Source organism: Macaca mulatta, chromosome 16 (assembly GCF_049350105.2).
Source record: "Macaca mulatta isolate MMU2019108-1 chromosome 16, T2T-MMU8v2.0, whole genome shotgun sequence".
NCBI lineage: Eukaryota > Metazoa > Chordata > Mammalia > Primates > Cercopithecidae > Macaca > Macaca mulatta.
Genome location: NC_133421.1, coordinates 71718551 through 71742238, shown reverse-complemented (window position 1 = coordinate 71742238; position 23688 = coordinate 71718551). Strand labels below are relative to the sequence as shown.

At 36.0% G+C, this 23688-nt stretch overlaps 2 protein-coding genes across 3 annotated transcripts in view; both read right to left on the bottom strand.

Moving 5' to 3' along the window:
* LOC114673157 (EF-hand calcium-binding domain-containing protein 13-like) overlaps nt 1-17717 on the bottom strand; it is a 115895-nt gene extending 98178 nt beyond the window's left edge. The window contains exons 1-6 of the mRNA XM_077971050.1: nt 17670-17717; nt 13281-13418; nt 12927-12995; nt 9239-9379; nt 6868-7110; nt 6448-6501 (exon numbers count right to left, since the gene is read on the bottom strand). The gene's annotated coding sequence lies outside the window, so the exon portion shown is untranslated. The remainder of the gene's footprint in view (nt 1-6447; nt 6502-6867; nt 7111-9238; nt 9380-12926; nt 12996-13280; nt 13419-17669) is intronic.
* EFCAB13 (EF-hand calcium binding domain 13) overlaps nt 16803-23688 on the bottom strand; it is a 120574-nt gene continuing 113688 nt past the window's right edge. The window contains exons 25-26 of one of the 2 annotated variants that reach the window (XR_013407037.1): nt 16964-17741; nt 16803-16923 (exon numbers count right to left, since the gene is read on the bottom strand). Coding sequence is in view for 1 of the 2 variants with exons in the window: in XM_077972300.1 (XP_077828426.1) it covers nt 17467-17741 (275 nt within the window). In the remaining variant the exon portion in view is untranslated. Of the gene's footprint in view, nt 16924-16963; nt 17742-23688 lie in introns of those variants that run through there. The other variant, XM_077972300.1, reaches the window with a different exon arrangement.

The following is a 23688-nucleotide window of genomic DNA, read 5'->3' as shown; positions in this document are numbered from 1 at the left end:
TTGAAAGAATAGCACAACGAACCATCACCACTTACATGAAATAAGAGTTAACATTTCGCCATAGTTTACTTTTTCTCTCTCATACTGTCTTTCCATATGTATGTGTGAGTGTATACATTAATATGTTTTCCTTTCCTCAACGTATTTTGACTGTAAATGGTGGACATCGTAACTTATTATCCCTAAACACTGCAGGATGCAATGAATCTTCTAAGAATAAGGATATTCTCTTATGCGACATTGTTGATAAATACACAGCACGCTCACACCTAAGAGAATTAACGACAATCCCTTAGTGTCATGTTACATCCAGTTCATATTTAAAAATATTTTTGTTAATTGTCCCCCAAACATCTATTACAGCTGTTTCTGTCAAAAGTTCACATTGCATTTAGTTATTCTCTTTGTCTCTTCAAATCTAAAAGTTAGCTGGGCGCAGTGGCTCACTGCTGTAATCCCATCAATTTGGTAGGCCGATGTGGGCAGATCACTTGCGGTCAGGAGTTCGAGACCAGCCTGGCCAACATAGTGAAACCCCGTCTCTAGTAAAAATACAAAAATTAGCTAGTCATGGTGGTGCACACCTGTAATCTCAGCTACTTGGGAGGCTGAGGCAGAAGAAGCACCTGAACCCGGGAGGCGGAGGTAGCAGTGAGCCGAGATTGCACCACCGCACTCCAGCCAGGGCAACAGAGCGAGACTCTGTCAAGAGAGAAAAGAAAAAAAAAGTCTCCTCACTTGTTTTTTTGTTTGTTTGTTTGTTTGTTTTTCTTTAACATTGAACATCAACTTTTTTAAAAGAGTAGGCCAGTTTTCCTGTAGAATCCCTCATTCTGAATTTGTATGATTTTTTTCTTTGTGGTATTATTTAACCTGCTTTTTATTCCTCATATTTCAAATAAACTACAATCATATGGAGTCGCGGAATTTTTTCCAATGATTTATAGTAACTTGCAGGCATTTATTTCTCTCTCTCTCTCTCCCTCCCTCCGTCCTTCTTTTCTTTCTTCTCCAGAGAGGGAGTCTCACTCCGTCACCCAGGCTGGAGTCCACTTCTGTGATCTCGGCTCACTGCAACCTCTGCCTCCTGGGTACAAATGATTCTCCTGCCTCAGCCTCCCAGGAAGCTGGGACTACAGGCACCCACCACTGTGCCTGGCTAATTTTTTCTTTTTCTTTTTTCTTTTTTTTTTTTTTTTTTTTTTTTTTTTTGTATTTTTAGTAGAGACGGGGTTTCACCGACTTAGCCAGGATGGTCTCCATCTCCTGACCTCCTGATCCGCCCGCCTCAGCCTCCCAAAGTGGTGGGATTACATGCGTGAGGCACCGCGCCCGGCCTGAAATATTACACTTTCTCAAAAGAAGGACGCCTTCCAAAGGCCAATCCCCTAACTTACTGGCACCCTTCTGAGTTGCATGCGGGTCACGTACCAGGTACCGTCAGTTCGTGTTTATAGAATTTTGTGTCCTGTTGCTTTTTGAAAAGCAAACGTGGATGACAGCGTTTGAGCCCTCCACCCCCATCCCTACTGTGAACACTGGGCTAAGTCACAAAGACACAGAGAAGAAAACTCGCGGTAGGGGGCTATGAATGGAGAGAGCACCAGACGGTTCCCTGCAGACACAGAACCAGCTCCAGCTGGTGCCCCTTGAGAGTCTCTCCGCAGAATCTCGGAGGCTGATCCTCGCCCGCAAGCACAAGCGGGGAGGAGTCCTATGCCCTCGCCTAAGTCCCAAAGGAGGATCTGCCGGCTGTGCTGGAAAACACCACCAGAGGGCCCCCTTACCCTCACAGGGAGGCTCTGACTGGCTGTGAGGAGTCACATGCTCATCCTTGGACCAATGACAGGAGGGTACTGGGAACAGGACGTGAGTGCTGCTGGGATCACGTGACTGATCACAGGCTAAAGATGCCCACTGCCACTCCATGGCCCAAGATACCAACATGTTTATTTTTTACTTTTACTTTTTGTAAAGATGGGGTCTTGCTATGTTGCCCAAAATGGTCGTCAACTCCTGGCCTCCCAAAGTGCAGGGACTACAGGCGTGAGCCAGGGCATCCAGCCTCCTGACATGTTTTTTTTTTATTTTTCCAGACAGTCTTGCTCTGTTGCCCAGGGTGGAGAGCAGTGGCGTGATCTCGGCCCACTGCAACCTCCATCTTCTGGGTTCAAGCAATTCTCCTACCTCAGCCTCTTGAATAGCAGGGATGACACGTGCGTATCACCACACCTGGCTAATTTTTGTATTTTTAGAAGAGATGGGGTTTCACCTTTTTGAGCAGGCTGGTCTCAAACTCCTGACCTCAAGTGATCCACTTACCTCGGACTTCCAAAGTGCTGGGATTACAGACAGCAGTCACCACGCCCAGCCTCCAGACATGTTTAAAACAGAAAAAATTCATCTACAATCACCCCTGTTAAATGGTATATTATGTAATATATACCAGTATATGGAGACACAAGGGTAACAAGGATATCCGGGACTTGAACTCATCTCTGCACCAAGCAGACCTCATAGACGTCTACAGAACTCTCCAAACCAAATCAACAGAACTTACATTCTTCTCAGCAGCATTCATCGCACTTATTCCAAAATTGACCACATCGTTGGAAGTCAAGCACTCCTCAGCAAATGTAAAAGAATAGAAATCACAATAAACTGTCCCTCAGACCACAGTGCAATCAAATTAGAACTCAGGATTAAGAAACTCACTCAACACCGCAAAACTACATGGAAACTGAACAACTGCTCCTGGATGATTACTGGGTAAATAACGAAATGAAGGCAGAAATAAAGATGTTCTTTGAAACCAATGAGAACAAAGACGCAACGTACCAGAATCTCTGGGACACATTTAAAGCAGTGTGTAGAGGGAAATTTATAGCACTAAATGCCCACCACAGAAAGCAGGAAAGATCTGAAATCGACACCCTACCATCACAATGAAAAGAACTAGAGAAGCAACAGCAAACACATTCAAAAGCTAGCAGAAGGCAAGAAATAACTAAGATCAGAGCAGAACTGAAGGAGATAGAGACACAAAAAACCCTTCAAAAAAATCAATGAATCCAGGAGCTGGTTTTCTGAAGAGATCAACAAAATTGATAGAACGCTAGCTAGCAAGACTAATAAAGAAGAAAAGAGAGAAGAACCAAATAGATGCAATAACACATGATAAAGGGGATATCACCACCCATCCCACAGAAATACAAACTACCATCAGAGAATACTATAAACACCTCTATGCAAATAAACTAGAAGATCTACAAGAAATGGGTCAATTCCTGGACACATATACCCTCCCAAGGCTAAACCAGGAAGAAGCTGAATCACTGAATAGACCAGTAATGGGCTCTGAAATTGAGGCAATCATTAATAGGCTACCAACCAAAAAGGGTCCAGGACCAGACGGATTCACAGCCAAATTCTACCAGAGGTACAAGGAGGAGCTGGTACCATTTCTTCTGAAACTATTCCAATCAATAGAAAAAGAGGGAATCCTCCCTAACTCATTTTATGAGGCCAGTATCATCCTGATACCAACGCCTGGCAGAGACACAACAAGAAAAGAGAATTTTGGACCAATAGCCCTGATGAACATCGATGCAAAAATCCTCCATAAAATACTGGCAAACAGAATCCAGCAGCACATCAAAAGGCTTAACCACCAAGATCAAGTTGGCTTCATCCCTGGGATGCAAGGCTGCTTCAACGTATGCAAATCAATAAACGTAATCCATCACATAAACAGAACCAAAGACAAAAAACACATGATTATCTCAACAGACGGAGAAAAGGCCTTCAACAAAATTCAACAGTCCTTCATGCTAAAAATTCTCAGTAAACTAGGTATTGATAGAACGTATCTCAAAATAATACGAGCTATTTATCACAAACCCACGGCCAGTATCATACCGAATGGGCAAAAACTGGAAGCATTCCCTTTCAAAACCGGCACAAGACAAGGCTGCCCTCTCTCACCACTCCTATTCAACACAGTGTCTCCTATTGAACATATTGTTGGAAGTTCTGGCCAGGGCAATCAGGCAGGAGAAAGAAATAAAGGGTGTCAATTAGGAAAAAAGGGTGTCAAAGTGTCCCTGTTTGCAGATGACATGACTGTATATACAGAAAGCCCCATCGTCTCGGCCCGAAATCTCCTTAAGCTGATAAACAACTTCAGCAAAGTCTCAGGATACAAAATCAATGTGCAAAAATCACAAGCATTCTTATACGCCAATAAGAGACAAACAGAGAGCCAAATCATGAGTGAACTCCCATTCACAACTGCTTCAAAGAGAATAAAATACCTAGGCATCCAACTTACCAGGGATGTGAAGGACCTCTTCAAGGAGAACTACAAAGCACTGCTCAACAAAGTAAAAGAGGACACAACCAAATGGAAGAACATTCCATGCTCACGGATAGGAAGAATCAATATCGTGAAAATGGCCATACTGCCCAAGGTGATTTATAGATTCAGTGCCATCCCAGCAAGCTACCAATGACTTTCTTCACGGAATTGGGAAAAGCTACCTTAAAGTTCACATGGAACCAAAAAAGAGCGCGCATTGCGAAGACAATCCTAAGCAAAAAGAACAAAGCGGGAGGCATCATGCTACCTGACTTCAAACTACACTACAAGGCTACAGTAACCAAAACAGCATGGTACTGGTACCAAAACAGAGATATAGACCAATGGAACAGAACAGAGGCCTCAGGAAAAACACCACACATCTACAACCATCTCATCTTTGACAGACCTGACAAAAACAAGAAACGGGGAAAGGATTCCCTATTTAATAAATGGTGCCGGGAAAACTGGCTAGCCATATGTAGAAAGCTGAAACGGGATCCCTTCCTTATGCCTTATACAAAAATTAATTCAAGGTGGATTACAGACTTAAATGTTAGACCTAAAAGCATAAAAACCCTAGAAGAAAACCTAGCCAATATCATTCAGGACATAGGCATGGGCAAGGACTTCATGACTAAAACACCAAAAGCAATGGCAACAAAAGCCAAAATAGACAAACGGGGTCTAATTACACTAAAGAGTTTCTGCACAGCAAAGGAAACTACCACCAGAGTGAACAGGCAAGCTACAGAATGGGAGACAATTTTTGCAATCTACCCATCTGACAGAGGGCTAATATTCCAGAATCTACAAAGAACTTAAACAAATTTACAAGAAAAAATCAAACAACCCCATCAAAAAGTGGGCAAAGGATATGAACAGACACTTTTCAAAAGAAGACATTAATGCAGCCAACAGACACGTGAAAAAGTGCTCATCACCACTGGTCATCAGAGAAATGCAAAGCAAAAGCACAAGGAGATAGCATCTCACACCAGTTAGAATGGCGATCATTAAAAAGTCAGGAAACGGCAGCTGCTGGCGAGGATGTGGAGAAATAGGAAGGCTTTTACACTGTTGGCGGGAGTGTAAACTAGTTCCACCATTGTGGAAGACAGTGTGGCGATTCCTCAAGGATCCAGAACGAGAAATAACATTGGACCCAGCAATCCCATCACTGGGTATACACCCAAAGGATTATATATCATGCTACTATAAAGACACACACACACGTATGTTTATTGCGGCACTATTCACAATAGCAAAGACTTGGAACCAACCCCAACGTCCATCAGTGGTAGACTGGATTAAGAAAATGTGGCACATGTACACCATGGAATACTATGCAGCCATAAAAAAAGGATGAGTTCGTGTCCTTTGCAGCAATACGGATGAAGCTGGAATCCATCATTCTGAGCAAACTATGGCAAGGACAGAAAACCAAACACCGCGTGTTCTCACTCATCGGTGGGAACTGAACAATGAGAACACTTGGACACAGGGCGGGGAACATCACACCCCGGGGCCCATCACACCCCAGGGCCAGTCGTGATGTGGGGGGATGGGGGAGGGATAGCATTAGGAGAAATACCTAATGGAAATGACGAGTTAATGGGTGCAGCAAACCAACACGGCACATGTATACATATGTAACAAACCTGCACGTTGTGCACATGTACCCCACAACTTAAAGTGTAATTGAAAGCAAAAGTCAAAAAACAAGTATGACATATTTCATTTTTGTAAAACTAGGTGGTTAGATGCTTGCAATGAACTCATTACTTTGATCCTTTTAATGCTTCACCCTGTTTTCACTGTGTCCATCTAGTTATTTGGGTCTATAAATACTGGTGAAATCATTTTATTGGAAAACAGTACTAAAGAATGTAAGATGTTATCAAGATATAGTTCTTTTGTTTTGACTGATAAAATGCAGATAATGTTAATCTGTTAGCAAAGGCAGATATTTTATCAAAATATTGAAAATATGTGAATTTATAAGCCACCAATAGAATATTAGAAAAATACTATTAAAAATTTCAGTGTAAATCATCATTTATTGCAAATCATGTGTAACAAATTCTTACCAGTAAAAGCTTTCACTTCATCCTCCAATGCTTTCAGAGCCACTTTATTATCAGCTATAACACAAAGGCATAATTTGAAGCTCATAACATGTTATATCACAAGAACACTCTCCTCCCTCCTATGATTATAACACCTAGTAGCAGCACTTAGGAAGTATACTGGGCATTTTGTTAAGCACTTTAGTCATTTGATAAATATTTACTCAGAATATGTTACGAAGATGAAGAAACAATTATAAATATTGAAAATAAACTTATTTAGAAAATGTGAATTTGATGTTATAACCCATAAAACAGCAAATCTTATATTTGATAATGGAAAGATGGAATTCAAAAGTGGCTTTTTCCTAGGGGTCAGCTTTCTTGTCCTGAGAATTTGGAAGGCTCTTGTATTGACCATGCCGCTAGTATTCAGAATACTACATTCCCTACTTTGTTATACTGACTGTCTTATTTAATCTTGCCATTTGCATTATGAAAAGTTCTTTTTTCCTTTTCTTTCTAATGCTAAAAGTACATAAAACACAAAACTCAGAAACCAGTGATATCTAGCATGCTCACCACCGACTGGCAGGCTTTGTGTCAGATCTTCAAGTTCTTTATCTGTGAGCTTGATTCCCATGTTGTCTAGAACGGTCTTCAGGTTTTTTATATCAGCCTTCCCTAATCAGAAAGACACAGGCTGTGAGGAAAATGTAGAGACTCTAAAACAAAATCTCTAATTTTTTTTTTTCAGACGCATACACATTGGGAAGTTGAGAAAAGCTATGGATCTTTTATTTCCACAGAGTACGCATAACGCATCTTCATAAACTGCGCATTAGGATTTAGGAGGATGTGCTAAAGCCCATTCATGATTATATTTTTCTACATAAAGAGAAAAAATTCGTTGAATCAATATATAAATGAAATTGACCATGGAATTAAAATTAGGATCCTTTCCTTTAAACGAATTAACTGATCAGTGGATGCAAACTTGGGTCAATCATTGACATATTTTGACCAATACATAGGATTAAAAAGTAATCTCTCAATATTATTCCTAATAATGATAATGATAGCTAACGTTTATGGAGAGCTTTTATTTTGGTACCAGGCATCATACAAAACATTTCATTTATATGTTGTCATTTAATCTCAGACAGATATCAGACAACAGTTGACTAAATTCCTTATATAGATAGCTCATCTTTTCCTTGACTTTTTTGGCATGTAATTACATCTTCCCCACTAAGTTTATAAACTCTAAGAGAGTATGGGATACATTTCTCAACAATATGGTTGATTATCTGGTTAAATAACGATAAATCTGTTTTTCAAAAATCTAATGGAATCTATGTATTAGAGAGGTTGCAGGATTCACAATGAAATTAGTAGTGAATAATGGGAAGGCCAAATGAGTGCCTTATATTCATCTATCTCCTTATTACTTTCCCTCACATTTAAGGTATTTCATACTACTCAGCACTATGTTTTTTCCCCAACATTTTACAATAAAATGTGCCAAACATGCAGAAACATTGAAAGAATAGCACAACGAACCATCACCACTTACATGAAATAAGAGTTAACATTTCGCCATAGTTTACTTTTTCTCTCTCATACTGTCTTTCCATATGTATGTGTGAGTGTATACATTAATATGTTTTCCTTTCCTCAACGTATTTTGACTGTAAATGGTGGACATCGTAACTTATTATCCCTAAACACTGCAGGATGCAATGAATCTTCTAAGAATAAGGATATTCTCTTATGCGACATTGTTGATAAATACACAGCACGCTCACACCTAAGAGAATTAACGACAATCCCTTAGTGTCATGTTACATCCAGTTCATATTTAAAAATATTTTTGTTAATTGTCCCCCAAACATCTATTACAGCTGTTTCTGTCAAAAGTTCACATTGCATTTAGTTATTCTCTTTGTCTCTTCAAATCTAAAAGTTAGCTGGGCGCAGTGGCTCACTGCTGTAATCCCATCAATTTGGTAGGCCGATGTGGGCAGATCACTTGCGGTCAGGAGTTCGAGACCAGCCTGGCCAACATAGTGAAACCCCGTCTCTAGCAAAAATACAAAAATTAGCTAGTCATGGTAATAAAAAAAAGGGAATGAACCACAGCTACAATGCACCTGTCTGGATAAATTTCACAATACTGAGCTAAAAGCAAACTATAAAAAATATATGCTGTATTATTCCATTTATATAAAGTATAAAAATCAAAACTCCACTATATATCTTTTAGGGATATGAACATAGTAAACTATAGAAAAAAAAGCAAGGACATGGTTAGAACCATGCAATGGATGCCTTCTAGACATCCCAGAAATCATTTGCTGAATCTACTGCTGTCTTTACACTCCATTTAGTCTAAAATTTATGCTAATCCAACAATAAATAGTAGGGTGTCTAATTTTATGTTCTTAGCCTAACCAGAGAACCCAAAAGTCCGTGGAACTGTGTATATAAGAAGTATCTTCTCTCTAGAATACCGGGTTGAGGAAAAGGAAGAGTAGGGCTCTACCGTAGGTATTATTTGGCCTTTATACTCCAATATATGAACATCTGGTTTTAAAACATGAATAACAAAATTATGTCTGTCTTAACCAAATAAATAACTTCCATACACTTTCCAAAAGGGTTGTGACAATTCACAATGAGCAATATATGTATATACTAGTTCCATATAACCTTTTTAAGTATACAGTATTACTACCACTTTTTAAAAATTTAGCCTGTGCGAACATGTGTACTCTAAACAGGAGAGCTGAGAAGTAAAGGAAGTACTCACCATCTGTTGCACTGTTTGATAAGACCTTAAATTGTTCTTCATCTAAAGGTTTCTCCAGGCTCTTCAAAGTGGATAAAAGGTCTTCAATGTCAACTTTCCCATCGCAGACACTATTAATAATATTCCATGCATCTTCTATTTCTATGTGTGTATATATACATATTAATGAGAAAGTGTCACAGTACTTACTCTATCCATATAAGCACATAGCAACCTGATTTGTGTGAAGTATATTCGCTTTGTAGGATATCCAATCCTTTTTGACTCTGAAATATCTTCTAAATGGAAAGCTCTACAAAATTTTTAGGTTAAATGTTTATATGAGAAAACAATAAACAAATATTTTTAAAGTGTTCAACTCAAAAAACTAAACAACAACAAAACAGAAAAATGATCACAATTAAGATGGTGCCATAAATTATTTTTTAATTTAAAAAGTAGCCCTTGCTCTTCTTATCTACATGTTTGGAAAGAATGACAGTGCTGTTGATGAGATGTCCATAAACTGATGTTTTATTAACTTAATTTTAAGTGTTATTCAAATACTTTTAAATCTCTGTATCCACACTTTTCACTATCTTCTTATTTATGCCATCTCTATTTATTTTCCTTCATCATAATTCCTAAAGAGTTCTTTATTTTATTAGTCTTTTTCAAGACCCAGTTTTTGGTTAAATGAATAATTTGTTTTTGTGCATATGTTCTATTTCAGTTACTCCTGCTTTCAAATTGATTAGTTTCTAACTACTGCTTTTTGCAGGGACTGTTTTGCTGTTGTAGTTTACGTTGCTGTTTAGCTTCGTGAGTTGAACAACTGAGATAATTTTCAGTATTTCTCATTTTCTAATAAAAGCATTTAAAGCTATAAGATTTCCTGTAAGACTGTTTTGGTCATACTTTACATGTTTTGACATTATAGTGCTTTCATTCTCATCCATTTCTAAATAATGTTTAATTTCAGACTTTATTCTTTAACCAAATAATTATTTAGTGGAGCATCTGCTTTTCTTGCTTTTTAAAAAACTGCTTTTAATCTTCAGATCAAAATGTTTTCCACATTCCTTCATAAATGATTTTAATATATTACTACATGGTGGTCAGAATACGTGATCTGAATAACTTCTGATTTTCAGAATTCATTGACATTTTTCTTTGTAACTTAAATATATCATATATTTGTGTGAATACAAAATAGGCATTAGAAAATGTGTATTCAATGTTTTTGGAATATGAACTGCTATATGTTTCTTAAATCAGGCTTATTGTCATTTAAATCTCAAATTCTTTCTATCTTTATCTCTGTGTATAAATATATACATTGTTTAATCTTATCTAACTTGTCAATTTAATTTTTTCATATTAGTAAAGAGTTCTAGTATACATAATTGAGTTGATCATACTCTTGGATTCATGGTGTTTTGTCATCACTCATCTTCAAAGGGCCTCTGCTTGTTTTACTATTTTTCTCCTTTAACTACTATCTCCAATTTTATTCCTTCATAAGTAGCAACTGCAGTGTATTTAATATATTTCTATTCAATCTATCTCATGTAATTACTTAGATTTATGTGTTTAGCTGAAAAAATACAATGTTGTTTGTCTAATGTGCACTCATATAAATCAGTTTACATAAAGCATTTTGAACTATAAGTTTATTCTATTTCTTCTCTTTCTTCACTGAACCATATATTACTGAAATATATCTATGGTACAACCAGTTTATTGTTTCTGATTTACTGTACGTAGAGACCACATTTTATTGAACCATTCCCTTAGTAATGGACAACTAAGTTATATTCATCTTTCCCTCTCTCAAATAATGTTGCAATGAGCATCCTTATACATGTCACTAACAAGAAACTTTCTCTGGGCTAATTACTTATGAACTGAATTACTGGGTGATGGGAACGCATGTTTTTAATTTCGCTAAGTACTGCTAGACTGCTATTCTGAGTAGCAACACTGTTTTACCTACCCACCAGCTATTCAGGAGTATTCCTAATGCTCTCTTCACATACATACGAGCCATTTGTGTTTCTCCTTTTGTATACTGCCTTCTTATATCCTTAACTCATTTTTCCAATGGGTTTTTATTTATCTATTGCTTATTTGTAGAATTTCTTTATATATATTTTAAATATTAATCTTTTGTTAGCTCTAAAAGTTGCAATTATCTTCTTCCAGTCTGTTACATATCCGGTCATTTCTTTAGAGTGCTTCATTAAACAGAAATCTTTAATTTTAATATAATCACATCTTTTTCTACCCTATGATTGTGATTTTAGAAGTCCCATTTAAGAAATCCTTTGCAACCACAAGGCACAATATTTTCTCCAATAATTTCCTCCACCAGTTTTGTAGTTTTACTTTCAGATTCACGTTAACATCTATTTAACTTATTTGAAGATTATTTTTGTGTATGGCATAAAGTATGAATTCAATTTTATTTTCCTCCACAAAGTGTGGCAATTTCCCAAATAAGGTATTAAATAACACATCTATTCCCCTATCAATTGATGATATCTCTATCGTATGCCAAGTTCTCACATACATGAGTCTCTGCAGATACTATATTGTGATGCATTGGTCTATTAGTAACACTGCTACGAAAGTATTATAATATGTCCTTCTATCTGGTGTGGTAAGGCAACTTCCCCATCATTATTGCTTTTCAAAGAGTCCGTCTTTCAAATAAATATCAGAATTATTTTCTCAAAGTAAATACATCTACAGTGTATCTAAAATTTGGTTCCCACCAAAATTTTCCCGGAATATTGATTGAAACTGCATTCAAATTAAAGTCTAATTTAGAGATAATACACTTAAGACCCATTCAAAATGCCAGTCTTAATATTTCAATTCACAATTTCAATGTTTGTGTTCCAAGGTTGTTTTAATGTCTCATTGTGCTGAAATTTCAAAATAGACTTTAAAAAGCTGAGTTAAGCCCTTAGCTAAAGTTTTTGACAAAGAGCAAAGGAGTAAGCCCAAATATATAAGAAGAAATAAAGAAGAAAGATAAAAGAAAATGACACCAGAGGTGATTAAAGAAACCAAAACTAGATTACTTTCATAAGATAGATAAACCTCGGACAAAACTGATAAAGAAAAAAATGCAACTTAACAGAATCCATGAAAAGTGAGAAAGAAACACAGATAATTTTTTAAGTAATTAATGATATTATGAAAAATATGTATCCACAAATTGAAAACCTAGGGTTTTAAATATATATATTTCTATACTGTTTAAATGACAAAATACAAAAGGGCCTTGGCAGAGTTTTATTAAAAGTTAAATACATGGCCAAGCATGGTGGCTAATGCCTGTAATCCCAGCACTTTGGGAGGCAGAGGCAGGCAGATCACTTGAGGCCAGGAGTTTGAGACCAGCCTGACCAATGTGGTGAAATCCCATCTCTACTAAAAAACATAAAAAACTAGCCAGGTACACACCTGTAATCCTGGCTACTCGGGAGGCTGAGGCAGGAAAACTGCTTGAACCCGGGAGGTGGAGGTTGCAGTGAGCCAAGGTCATGCCACTGCACTCCAGCCTGGGTGAAAAACTCTGTCTCAAAAAAAAAAAAAGTTAAACACAAACACACACACACACACGTATACACACACAACTACACATACCAATCTAGAGACATGAAGTTTCTGTTCACATTCCGTCAAATTTCATACTTACTTTGGCATTCAATAAATTCATCAGTGTTGGCCAATTCTCTGATAAAATCCTTAAAATGCACCACTTCATCTTTAAAAAGAAAAGAAGTAACAATTTAGATACTGCTGTTAAAATGGATTTGATGTTATAAAACCAGAGCTATAAAACATGAAAATAAAGTGGAGGAATGAATTATCTTGTGTTGTATCCAATATGCACATCAGATTCAAAATAAAAGTGGCCAGACATATACCTTTGAAAATAAGTTCCTTCAATACAAACTCATCAATTAAAAGATAGATAATTTCCTTGGGCATTTAAAGTTTCTTCTGACATACTCCAACTTTGGTAATTTAAAGTGAAATAATTACTCACCATTAGGATTAGTATTATCCAAAGTTTTCTGTATTTTATCATCTGTCAGATAGATTCCCATGGCATTTAAATTTTTCTGGAGACCAGAAATGGTTGTAACATCATTTTTGTGAATGTTGTTGTTGTAAAATTTATCTTCTGGGGAGAGATAATCACTTTCAGTTAGAAAGAAAGTTTCATGTTTCTCCTTTATATTTTAAAGATAGGTGGTTAAAATTTCCCAACATATGAAATTACACTTAAGAAAAATGACAGTATTATTTATTTGCATTTATTTATATCCTTCTCTGTTGCCAAAATAAGTTAACTGACAAGAAATAGATATCAAAAAAATACAAATGTAAGTGAAAAAATTTGGGGAAAGGAAGACAGCCATAAAAATAAGATAAAAAAGAGCAATAGACAAAATATATTTCATAAGGTCATATACACAAATTTTGTAACAATACCACATTTGTATACACTGAACAAAGCCTTCAAAGTAAATAAAGCAAAAACTGACAAAATTAAAGGGAGGAATAAATGATTCTACAGTGCGAACTGGGGATTTTAACACCTTGCTATCAGTAACTAATTGAGCAAGTAGAATAAAAAAACAGCAAGAATTAGAAGACCAGACCAATTTAGCAAACATTGTAACCTAACTGATATTTACAGAATGCGACCTAACAAGTACAGAATGCACATTCTTTCAGGTACACACGGAACATTCACGTAGATAGACCATAACCAGGGCTATAAATAAATCTTAATTAATTTAAGAATTTAAATCATGCAAAATGTATTCTCTGGCCAAATGTATTAAATTGGAAATCAGTCTTGGCACAGTGGCTCACACCTATAATCCCAACACTTGGGGAAGCCAAGGCAGGAGAAATGCTTGAGCCCAGGAGCTCAAGACCAGCCTGGAACACAAAATGAGACCCCATCTCTAGAGAAAAAATGTTTAAAATTAGCCAAGCGTAGTGGTGTATGCCTGTAGTCCCAGTTACTTGCCAGGCTGAGGCAAGAGGTTGCTTGAGCCCAAGAGTTGGAGGCTGCAGTAAGCCATGATCATGCCACCTGCACTCCAGCCTGAGCAACAAGCAAGACCCTTTCCCTAAAACAAATAAATAAAGGAGAAATCAATAATAATTAAGATATCTAGAAAATGTCCCAATATTTGGAAATTAAAGACTACATTTCTAAATAACCTATACTTCAAAGAAAAAATTATTAGGTAAATTAGAAAATATTTTAGTAAATGACAAAGCACAACATAACAATGTTTTTGAGATGCAATGAAAGACATATTAGGGGAAAATCTGCAGTTTTAAATGTTAGAAAAGAATAAAAATCAGTTATCTAAGCGTCTATCTTAGCAAGCTAGCAAAGAAGGGTAAACGAAGCCCAAAGTAAGCAAAGACCATATGATAGTAAAAATAAAAATATAAACCAATGAAAAAGAAAAACAAAAGAGAAAAATTAACAAAAATTAACAAAATCACCATTTGTGTAACATTATTAATAAATTTAATAACCCCCTAGCAATACTGGTTACAAACAAAAAAGAGAAAACAGAAATTACAAACATCAGGAATGAAAAATAAGACATCACACTATAGACATTAAAAGGATAATAAGGGGATATTATGAACAACTTTATGACAATAAACCTGACAAATTACATAAAATAAACAAATTTTGACAAGACACAGTTCCACTTATAGAAAGTACATTTCTTCGTTATGATACTTACAGAAAGATATATTGACAACTACAGAAAGATTTAGAACAGGGAGGCTCTAAACAGCTTTATATCCATTGAATAAATAGAGCTCAATATTTTAAATTTTCAGGAATAGACGGTGAATTCTACCAAACATTTAATGAAAACAATAATCATAATCATAATCATAAACTGATATGGTTTGGCTGTGTCCCCACCCAAATCTCACTTTGAATTGTAATAATCCTCACGTGTCAAAGGCAGGGCCCGGTGGAGATAATCAAATCATGGGGGCAGTGTCCCCATAAGTGAATAAGTCTCATGAGATCTGATGGCTTTATAAACGGGAGTTCCCCTGCACAAGCTCTCTTGCCTGCTGCCATGTAAGAGGCAACTTTGCTCCTCATTCGCCTTCCACCATGATTGTGAGGCCTCCCCAGCCACGTGGAACTGTGACTCAGTTAAACCTCTTTCTTTTATAAGTTACCCAATCTCAGGTATTTCTTTATTAGCAGCATTAGAGCAGACTAATACACAAACTCTACCAGAAATAAAAGAGGGAGGGAAGACTTCCTAACTCATTTTATGAAGCCAGTATAACACTAACAAAAAAATCTGGAAAAGACACTAAAAAAAAATTATAGACCAATATTCCTCATAAACATATACTCAAAAATCTTTAACAAAATATTAGAAAATCAATAAGGTTAAGAGCTCTGTCATATAACATGGTGACTACAGTTAATAATAACGTAAAATATTTTTGAAGATTGCTAAAAGATTTTAAGTGTTCTCATCACAAAAATAGGTATATGAGGTAAAACATGTTAATTAGTTCAATTTAGCCATTCCACAATTTATGTACATATTTTGAATAATGCAATACACAGTACATACAATTTGTATTTGTCCACTTAAAAATTAAACTATAGTTAATAATGTATTCAATGTTCTCATTACAAAGAAATGATAAACATTTGAGCTGATGGTGTGAAAGGAAAATAAATCTCGGTATCCCAAAATCACTAAGCCAAAGGGAAAAGTCAAGCTGGGAACTGTCAGGCAAACCTGCCTCCCATTCTATTCCTAAAGGAGATAGCAACAGAGATTAAAAAAAAGAAGCAGCAGCAGCTACATAACTCCCTCACAATTTGCCCATAAGGAAATTCTCCACTTCAAGTTGTCTTCCCCCTGCCCTTCTGGACCAAACCAATGTACATCTTACATGTATTGATTGATATTTCATGTCTCCCTAAAATGTATAAAACCAAGCTGTGCCCCAACCACCTTGGGCACATATGTCAGGACCTCTTGAGTCTGTGTCATGGGCATGCCCTTAACCTTAGCAAAAATAAACTTTCTAAATTAATTGAATCCTGTTTCTGATATTTGGGGTTCACAATGGGTTGCTAATTACACTGATTTGATTATTATACAATGTATAAATGAAATAGCACATTGTACCCCATAAATATGTACAATTATATGTCAATTTAAAAATTTTTAAAAAACACTTCTAACATGTAGATTAACTTCTTGATTTATATTTATGATGAATCTTCAGCAAAATAGCAAAAGTAACCATCTTGATTTAATGTCTTAGTATTTTCTTCCCATATATGCATTGAATAACCTTAGGTGAGGACAATAAAATCAGTTAAACTGTAAGTTTAGAACAGACCTAAGGGATAATTTTGCATAGCAGCTTTACTAATGGTACATTGTTCGTTCAACAAAATGTTGGTTTACACACACACACACACACACACACAACTTAGTGGGAAACAAACAGACAAAGGGATCAGTACTTCAGCTTTGGGGGTACTCAAATAAAGCTTTATTTGAAATTTGTAATAGTGCAACCAGAACCAATCAGAATCCATTTTTTCTAGGAAGAGTTGGTAGTATAAATGAGAGTACAAATGAGAGTATATACTTTGTTTATACTCTCATATGAATGTATACATACATATACATTCAAGGTATATGTATGCAATGACTGCCCAACTCAAACCACTTCATATTTAATCATTTACATGATATTCCACAAAAGGCAAAACTATAGGGACAAAGAATTAATCAGTAGTTGCCAGGGGCTCAGGGTAGAGGAAGAAATAGATTACCAAAAGGGCATAAGAGACTTCTAGGGGGTAAAATAGTCTGTATGTTGTATATAGTAAGGGTTACATTATATTATTTTTAAGAATCCAAAGAACTGTATGCCTAAAAAGGGTGAATTTTGCTATATGTACATTAAACCTCAAAAAGCATGGATGTTTAAAAAATGAGATCAAGAGAGTTGCTGAAGATATGTAAGAACATAACAGATAGTGATAAAAATTCTACTGGATTTGTCAAAAGTTTTAAAAATTATTTTCTAGTAATTTCAGAAGTCAAATATGCATACTGAATAACCTCAAAGAATAATATATAATCTAGTAATTTTCTAGCACTACCAAGTAAGACTACCTAAAATTTTCAGTTTGGGTTAAGTTTAGCAATATTTGCCTTAGAATTCAAACAGAAGTTATGTAATCTAATCTTGTGTTGTTTCATATTCATATTGTATTCCTTCTTACTTACCTGTGCTTTAACTATTGAATCCTGTATTGTTTTTAACATGTAAACCACTGCTTGCCTTTCTAGATCTGGGCAATAATTACATATTAAATAAAACTTACCTGCAGGTTTAGGAATTGTCAATATATCGGAGAATTTAGTCATAAATTCTTGAATGGTAACCTTGCCACTTTCTGTAAGGCAAAGCATAATTTAATTAAATGAAAGAATTACTGTTTCAGAATTAAATAATATAGCTGAAGCTAATAGTCAAATTATAACAAAAGTTAAAAGCTTGAGAGTAAGGCTGGGCTATTTCTTCTCCCTTACCTATTGCATGCATATGATTATCAATTTCTGCTCATTCTATTTCCAAATACTTCTTGAATTTCCTGCTGCATTAACTAATACCTATGTTATTACAACAGCATATTTAAAAACCTATGCCACCAGTCTCATCTTCTATTTATTTTCCATAGTATGTAAAGGGAAGTATTCCTCTTTAAAAAAAATTGATTATTCCTATGCATAAAACCCTTCAGTAGCTCCTACTTGCCTACAAAACTATAGAATAAATATAATACTGAGGAGGTGAGGGAGGGAAATTATAGACCAATATTACTCATACATGTGTTAAAGTATAAGTAAAATACTACTTGCAGGATTTGGCAGTACAACAGTGAAAATAAAATTCAAGATACTTTCAGAACATACATTCTCATTGACAGTGATACTGCTCTCAAGGGGGTAAAACTGGTTCTTAGGAGAAAAATATATCAGATATTACAATAGTTTGTGGCCATAGTACTTAAACAGATATATGACATATCTGTGGTGTTAAATTTTCATGGGTGGTGGGGGATAATTAGGAACTAAAATGTCTATAAAGGCTTCTTAGGGGAGCGAGGAAATAAAAGTTAGAAACACTGCTTTAGTATGACAATAGACACCTAAATTTAATCTATCCACATAGTCTCCAAAAATCCATGCAAATTAACAAGTAAGGCAAGTAAAATAACCTATAGTCCATGCCTACAGTGTAACTAAGAGGCAGAATATTAAACATTTGTATTTGCATATAAGTCAGGAAATAAAAATCCAGGACCAGCGCAGTCAGCTTCAGAGCCTAAGCCGAAGAGGAAACTCAGGCCAGACATGGTGGCTCATGCCTGTAATCCCAGCACTTTGGGAGGCTGAGGCGGGCAGATCACTTAAGGTCAGGAGTTCCAAACCAGCCAGGCCAACATGGTGAAACCTCATCTCTACTGAAAATACAAAAATTAGCCAGGTGTGGTGGCAGGAACCTGTAATCCCAGCTACTCGGGAGGCTGAGGCAGAAGAATTGCTTGCACCTTCAAGGTGGAGGTTGCAGTGAGCCGAGAATGTGCCACTGCACTCCAGCCTGGGTGACAGAGCAAGAATCTATCTAAAAAAAAAAAAAAAAAAAAAAAGAGGAAACTCAAGTGACAATTTCATAGAAGAAAGAATAAAGAAATGTCTTTGTAATACAGAACATGGATAATATCAATGAGAGTTCACCCCTAAGAAGAGAGTCCCCTTGCTGAGTAGGGAAATACTGAGAACAAGTCAGAGAGCTGATGGATGAAAGCCTTAACCTCTGGGGAGATAAAAAAAAGAAGCTTGGAAATACAGGAGGCCAAAGATAGCAGTCTTGAGATGGTATATGAGGGAAGCAGAAAATTAGTGTTAGAACCTGGGTACAGGACAGATTCTGAAAGTGAATAGTATTTCATAAAGCTTGGTACAAAAATCGCACTAGTTCACCAGTAATGGATCCAAACCAAGAAGAAATCCCTGATTTACCTGAAAAAGAGTTCAGGAAGTTAGTTATTAAGCTAATCAGGGAGGGACCAGAGAAAGGCAAAGCCCAATGCAAGGAAATCCAAAATATGATACAAGAAGTGAAGGGAGAAATAGTCAACGAAATAGCTTAAAGAAAAAAAAACATCAAAAATTCAGGAAATTTTGGACACCCTTTTAGAAATGCAAAATGTTCTGGAAAGTCTCAGTAATAGAACTGAACAAGTAGAAGAAAGAAATTCAGAGTTCGAAGATAAGGTCTTCTAATTAACTCAATCCAACAAAGACAAAAAAAAAAAAAGAAAATATGACGAAAGCCTCCAAGAAGTCTGTGATTATGTTAAACAACCAAATCTAAGAATAATCAGTGTACCTGAGGAAGAAGAGAATTCTAAAAGCCTGGAAAACATATTTGGGGGAATAATCGAGGAAAACTTCCCTGGCCTTGCTAGAGGCCTAGATATCCAAATACAAGAAGCACAAAGAACACCTGGGAAATTCATAGCAAAACAATCTTCACCTAGGCACATTGTCATCAGGTTATCCAAAGTTAAGACGAAGGAAAGACTCTCAAGAGCTGTGAGACAGAAGCACCAGGTAACCTGTAAATGAAAACCTATCAAATTAACAGCAGATTTCTCAGCAGAAACCCTACAAGGTAGAAGGGATTAGGGCTCTATCTTCAGCCTCCTCAAACAAAACAATTATCAGCCAAGAATTTTATATCCAGTAAAACCAAGCATCATATATGAAGGAAAGATACAGTCTTTTTCAGACAAATGAATGCTAAGAGAATTTGCCATTACCACTACAAAAACTGCTAAAAGGAGCTCTAAATCTTGAAACGAATCCTGGAAACACATCAAAACAGAATGTCTTTGAGCACAAATTACACAGGACCTATGAAACAAAAATATGAGAAAAGCAAAAACAAAAAACAAAAAAACCAAAGTACACAGACAACAAAGAACATGATGAATGCAACCGTTCCTCACATTTCAATACTAACATTGAATGTCAAAGGCCTAAATGCTCCACTTAAAAGATACAGAACCGCAGAATGGGTAAGAACTCACCAATGAACCATCTGCTGCCTTCAGAAGACTCACCTAGCACATAAGGACTCAAATAAACTTAAAGTAAAGGGGTGGAAAAAGGCATTTCATGCAAATGGACACCAAAAGTGAGCAGAGGTAGCTATTCTTATATCAGACAAAGCAAACTTTAAAGCAACAGCAGTTAAAAGAGACAAAGAAGGACATTACATAATGGTAAAGGTCTTGTCCAACAGGAAAATATCACAATTCTACACATATATGTAGTTTACAAAACAATTACTAATCGACCTAAGAAATAAGGTAGAGAGCAACACAATAACAGTGGGAGACTTCAATACTCCACTGACAACACTAGACAGTTCATCAAGACAAAAAGTCAACAAAGAAACAATGGACTTAAACTATACCTTGGAACAAATGGATTTAACAGACGTATGCAGAACATTTCATCCAACAACTGCAGAAGACATGTTCTATTCACAGCGCATGGAACTTTCTCCAAGATAGACAATATGATAGGCCATAAAGCGAGCTTCAATAAATTTAAGAAAATTGAAATTAAATCAAGCACTCTCTCTCACCACAATGGAATAAAACTGGAAATCAACTCCAAAAGGGACCTTCAAAACCATGCAAATACATGAAAATTTAAATAACCTGCTCCTGAATGAACCTTGGGTCAGAAATGAAATCAAGATGGAAATTTTAAAATTCTTTGAACTGAATGACCATAATGACACAACTTATCAAAACCACTGGGATACAGCAAAGGCAGTGCTAAGAGGAAAGTTCATAGCCTTAAATGCCTACATCAAAAAGACTGAAAGAGCACAAACTGACACTCTAAGGTCACACCTCAAGGAACTAGAGAAGCAAGAACAAACCAAACCCAAACCCAGCAGAAGAAAGGACATAACCAAGATCAGACCAGAGCTAAATGAAATGGAAACAAAAAAAATATAAAAGATAAATGAAACAAAAAGCTGATTCTTTAAAAAGAGAAATAAAATTGATAAACCACTGGTGAGATTAACCAAAACAAGAAGAGAGAAAATCCAAATAACACCACTAAGAAACAAAACAGGAGATATTACAACTGATACCACTGAAATACAAAAGATCATTCAAGGCTACTATGAACACCCTTGTGCACATAAATCAGAAAACCTAGAAGACATGGATAAATTCCTGGAAAAATACAAGTCTCCTAGCTTAAATCAGGAATAATTAGGTATCCTGAACAGACCAATAACGAGCAGCAAGATTGAAATGGTAATTAAAAATTATCAACAAAAAAAAGTCCAGGACCAGAGGGATTCACAGCAGTAGACATTCAAAGAAGAATTGATACCAATCCTTTTGACACTATTCCACAAGACAGAGCAAGAAGGAACCCTCCCTAATTCATTCTATGAAGCCAGTATCACTCTAATACCAAAACCAAGACAGGACATAACTGAAAAAGAAAACTATAAACTGATATCCTCGATCAACATAGATGCTAAAATCCTTAACAAAATACTAGCTAACAGAATCCAACAACATGTCAAAAAGATAATCCACCATGATTAAGTGGGTTTCATACCACGGATGCAGGGATAGTTTAACATACACAAGTCAATAAATGTGATACACCACATAAACAGAATTAAAAACAAAAATAACATGACCATGCAGAAAAAGCATTTGACAAATCTAGCATCTCTTTATGATTAAAACCCTCAGCAAAATAGGCATATGAGGGACATACCTTATTGTAATAAAAGCCGTCTATGACAAACCCACAGCCAACATAATACTGAATGGCAAAAAGTTGAAAGCATTCCCTCTGAGAACTGGAACAAGACAAGGATGCCCACTCTCACCATTCCTCTTCAACATAGTACTGGAAGTCCTAGCCAGAGTAATAAGACAAGAGAAAGAAAGGCATCCAAACTGGTAAAGAGGAAGTCAAACTGTCACTATTTGCAGATGATATGATTATTTACCTCGAAAACCCTAAGGACTCCTCCTGAAGGCTCCTAGAACTGATAAAATAATTCAGCAAAGCATCCAGACACAAGATTACCGCACACAAATCAGTAGTTCTTCTATACACCAACAGTGACCAAGTGGAGAATCAAATCAAGAACTCAACCCCTTTTACAATAGCTGCAAAAAAAAAAAAAAAAAAAAACCCTAGGAATATACTGAACCAAGGAGTCAAAAGACCTACTTTTAGATTTTAAGGAATCTCCATGTTGTTTTCCATAGTGGTTTTATTAGTTTACACTCCCGCCAGCAGCGTAAAAGTGTTCCCTTTTAACCACATTCATGCCGACATCTATTATTTTTTAATTTTTTAATTATGGCCATTCTTGTAGGAGTAAGGTGGTATCTTATTGTGGTTTTAATTTGCATTTCCCTGACAAATAGTGATGTTGTGCATTTTTTTCATATGTTTGTTGGCCATGTATTTCTTCTTTGGAGAACTGTCTATTCATGTCCTTTGCCCACTTTTTGATGGTTTTGTTTTTTTCTTGCTGACTTGAGTTCTTTGTAGATTCTTGATATTAGTCCTTTGTCAGATGTAGAGTTTGTGAATATTTTCTCTCATTCTGTGGGTTGTCTGTTTGCTGATTATTTCTTATGTTTTGCAGAAACTTTTTAGTTTAATTAAGTCCCATCTATTTATTTTTGTTTTGGTTGCATTTGCTTTTGGGTTCTTGGTCATGAACTCTTTGCCTAAGCCAATGTCTAGAAGAGTTTTTCTAATGTTATATTCTATAATTTTTATGGTTTCAAATCTTAGATTTAAGTCTTTCATCCATCTTGAGCTGATTTTGTATAAGATGAGTGATGAGGATACAGTTTCATCTTTCTACAAGTGATTTGCCAATTATCCCCACACCATTTGTTGAATAGGGTGTCCTTTCTCTACTTCATGTTTTTGTTTGTTTTGTCAAAGATCAGTTGGCTGTATTTGGCTTTAATTCTGGGTTCCCTATTCTGTCCCATTGGTCTACATGCCTATTTTTATACCTGTACCATGCTGTTTTGATAACTGTTGCCTTGCAGTATAGTTTGAAGTCAGGTAATGTGATGCTCCAGATTTGTTCTTTTTGTTTAGTCTTTCTTTGGCCATGCAGGCTATTTTTTAGTTCCATATGAATTTCAGGACATTTTTCTAGTTATGTGAAGAATGATCATGGTACTTTGATGGGAATTGCATTGAATCTGTAGATTGCTTTTGGCAGTATTGTAATTTTCACAACACTGATTC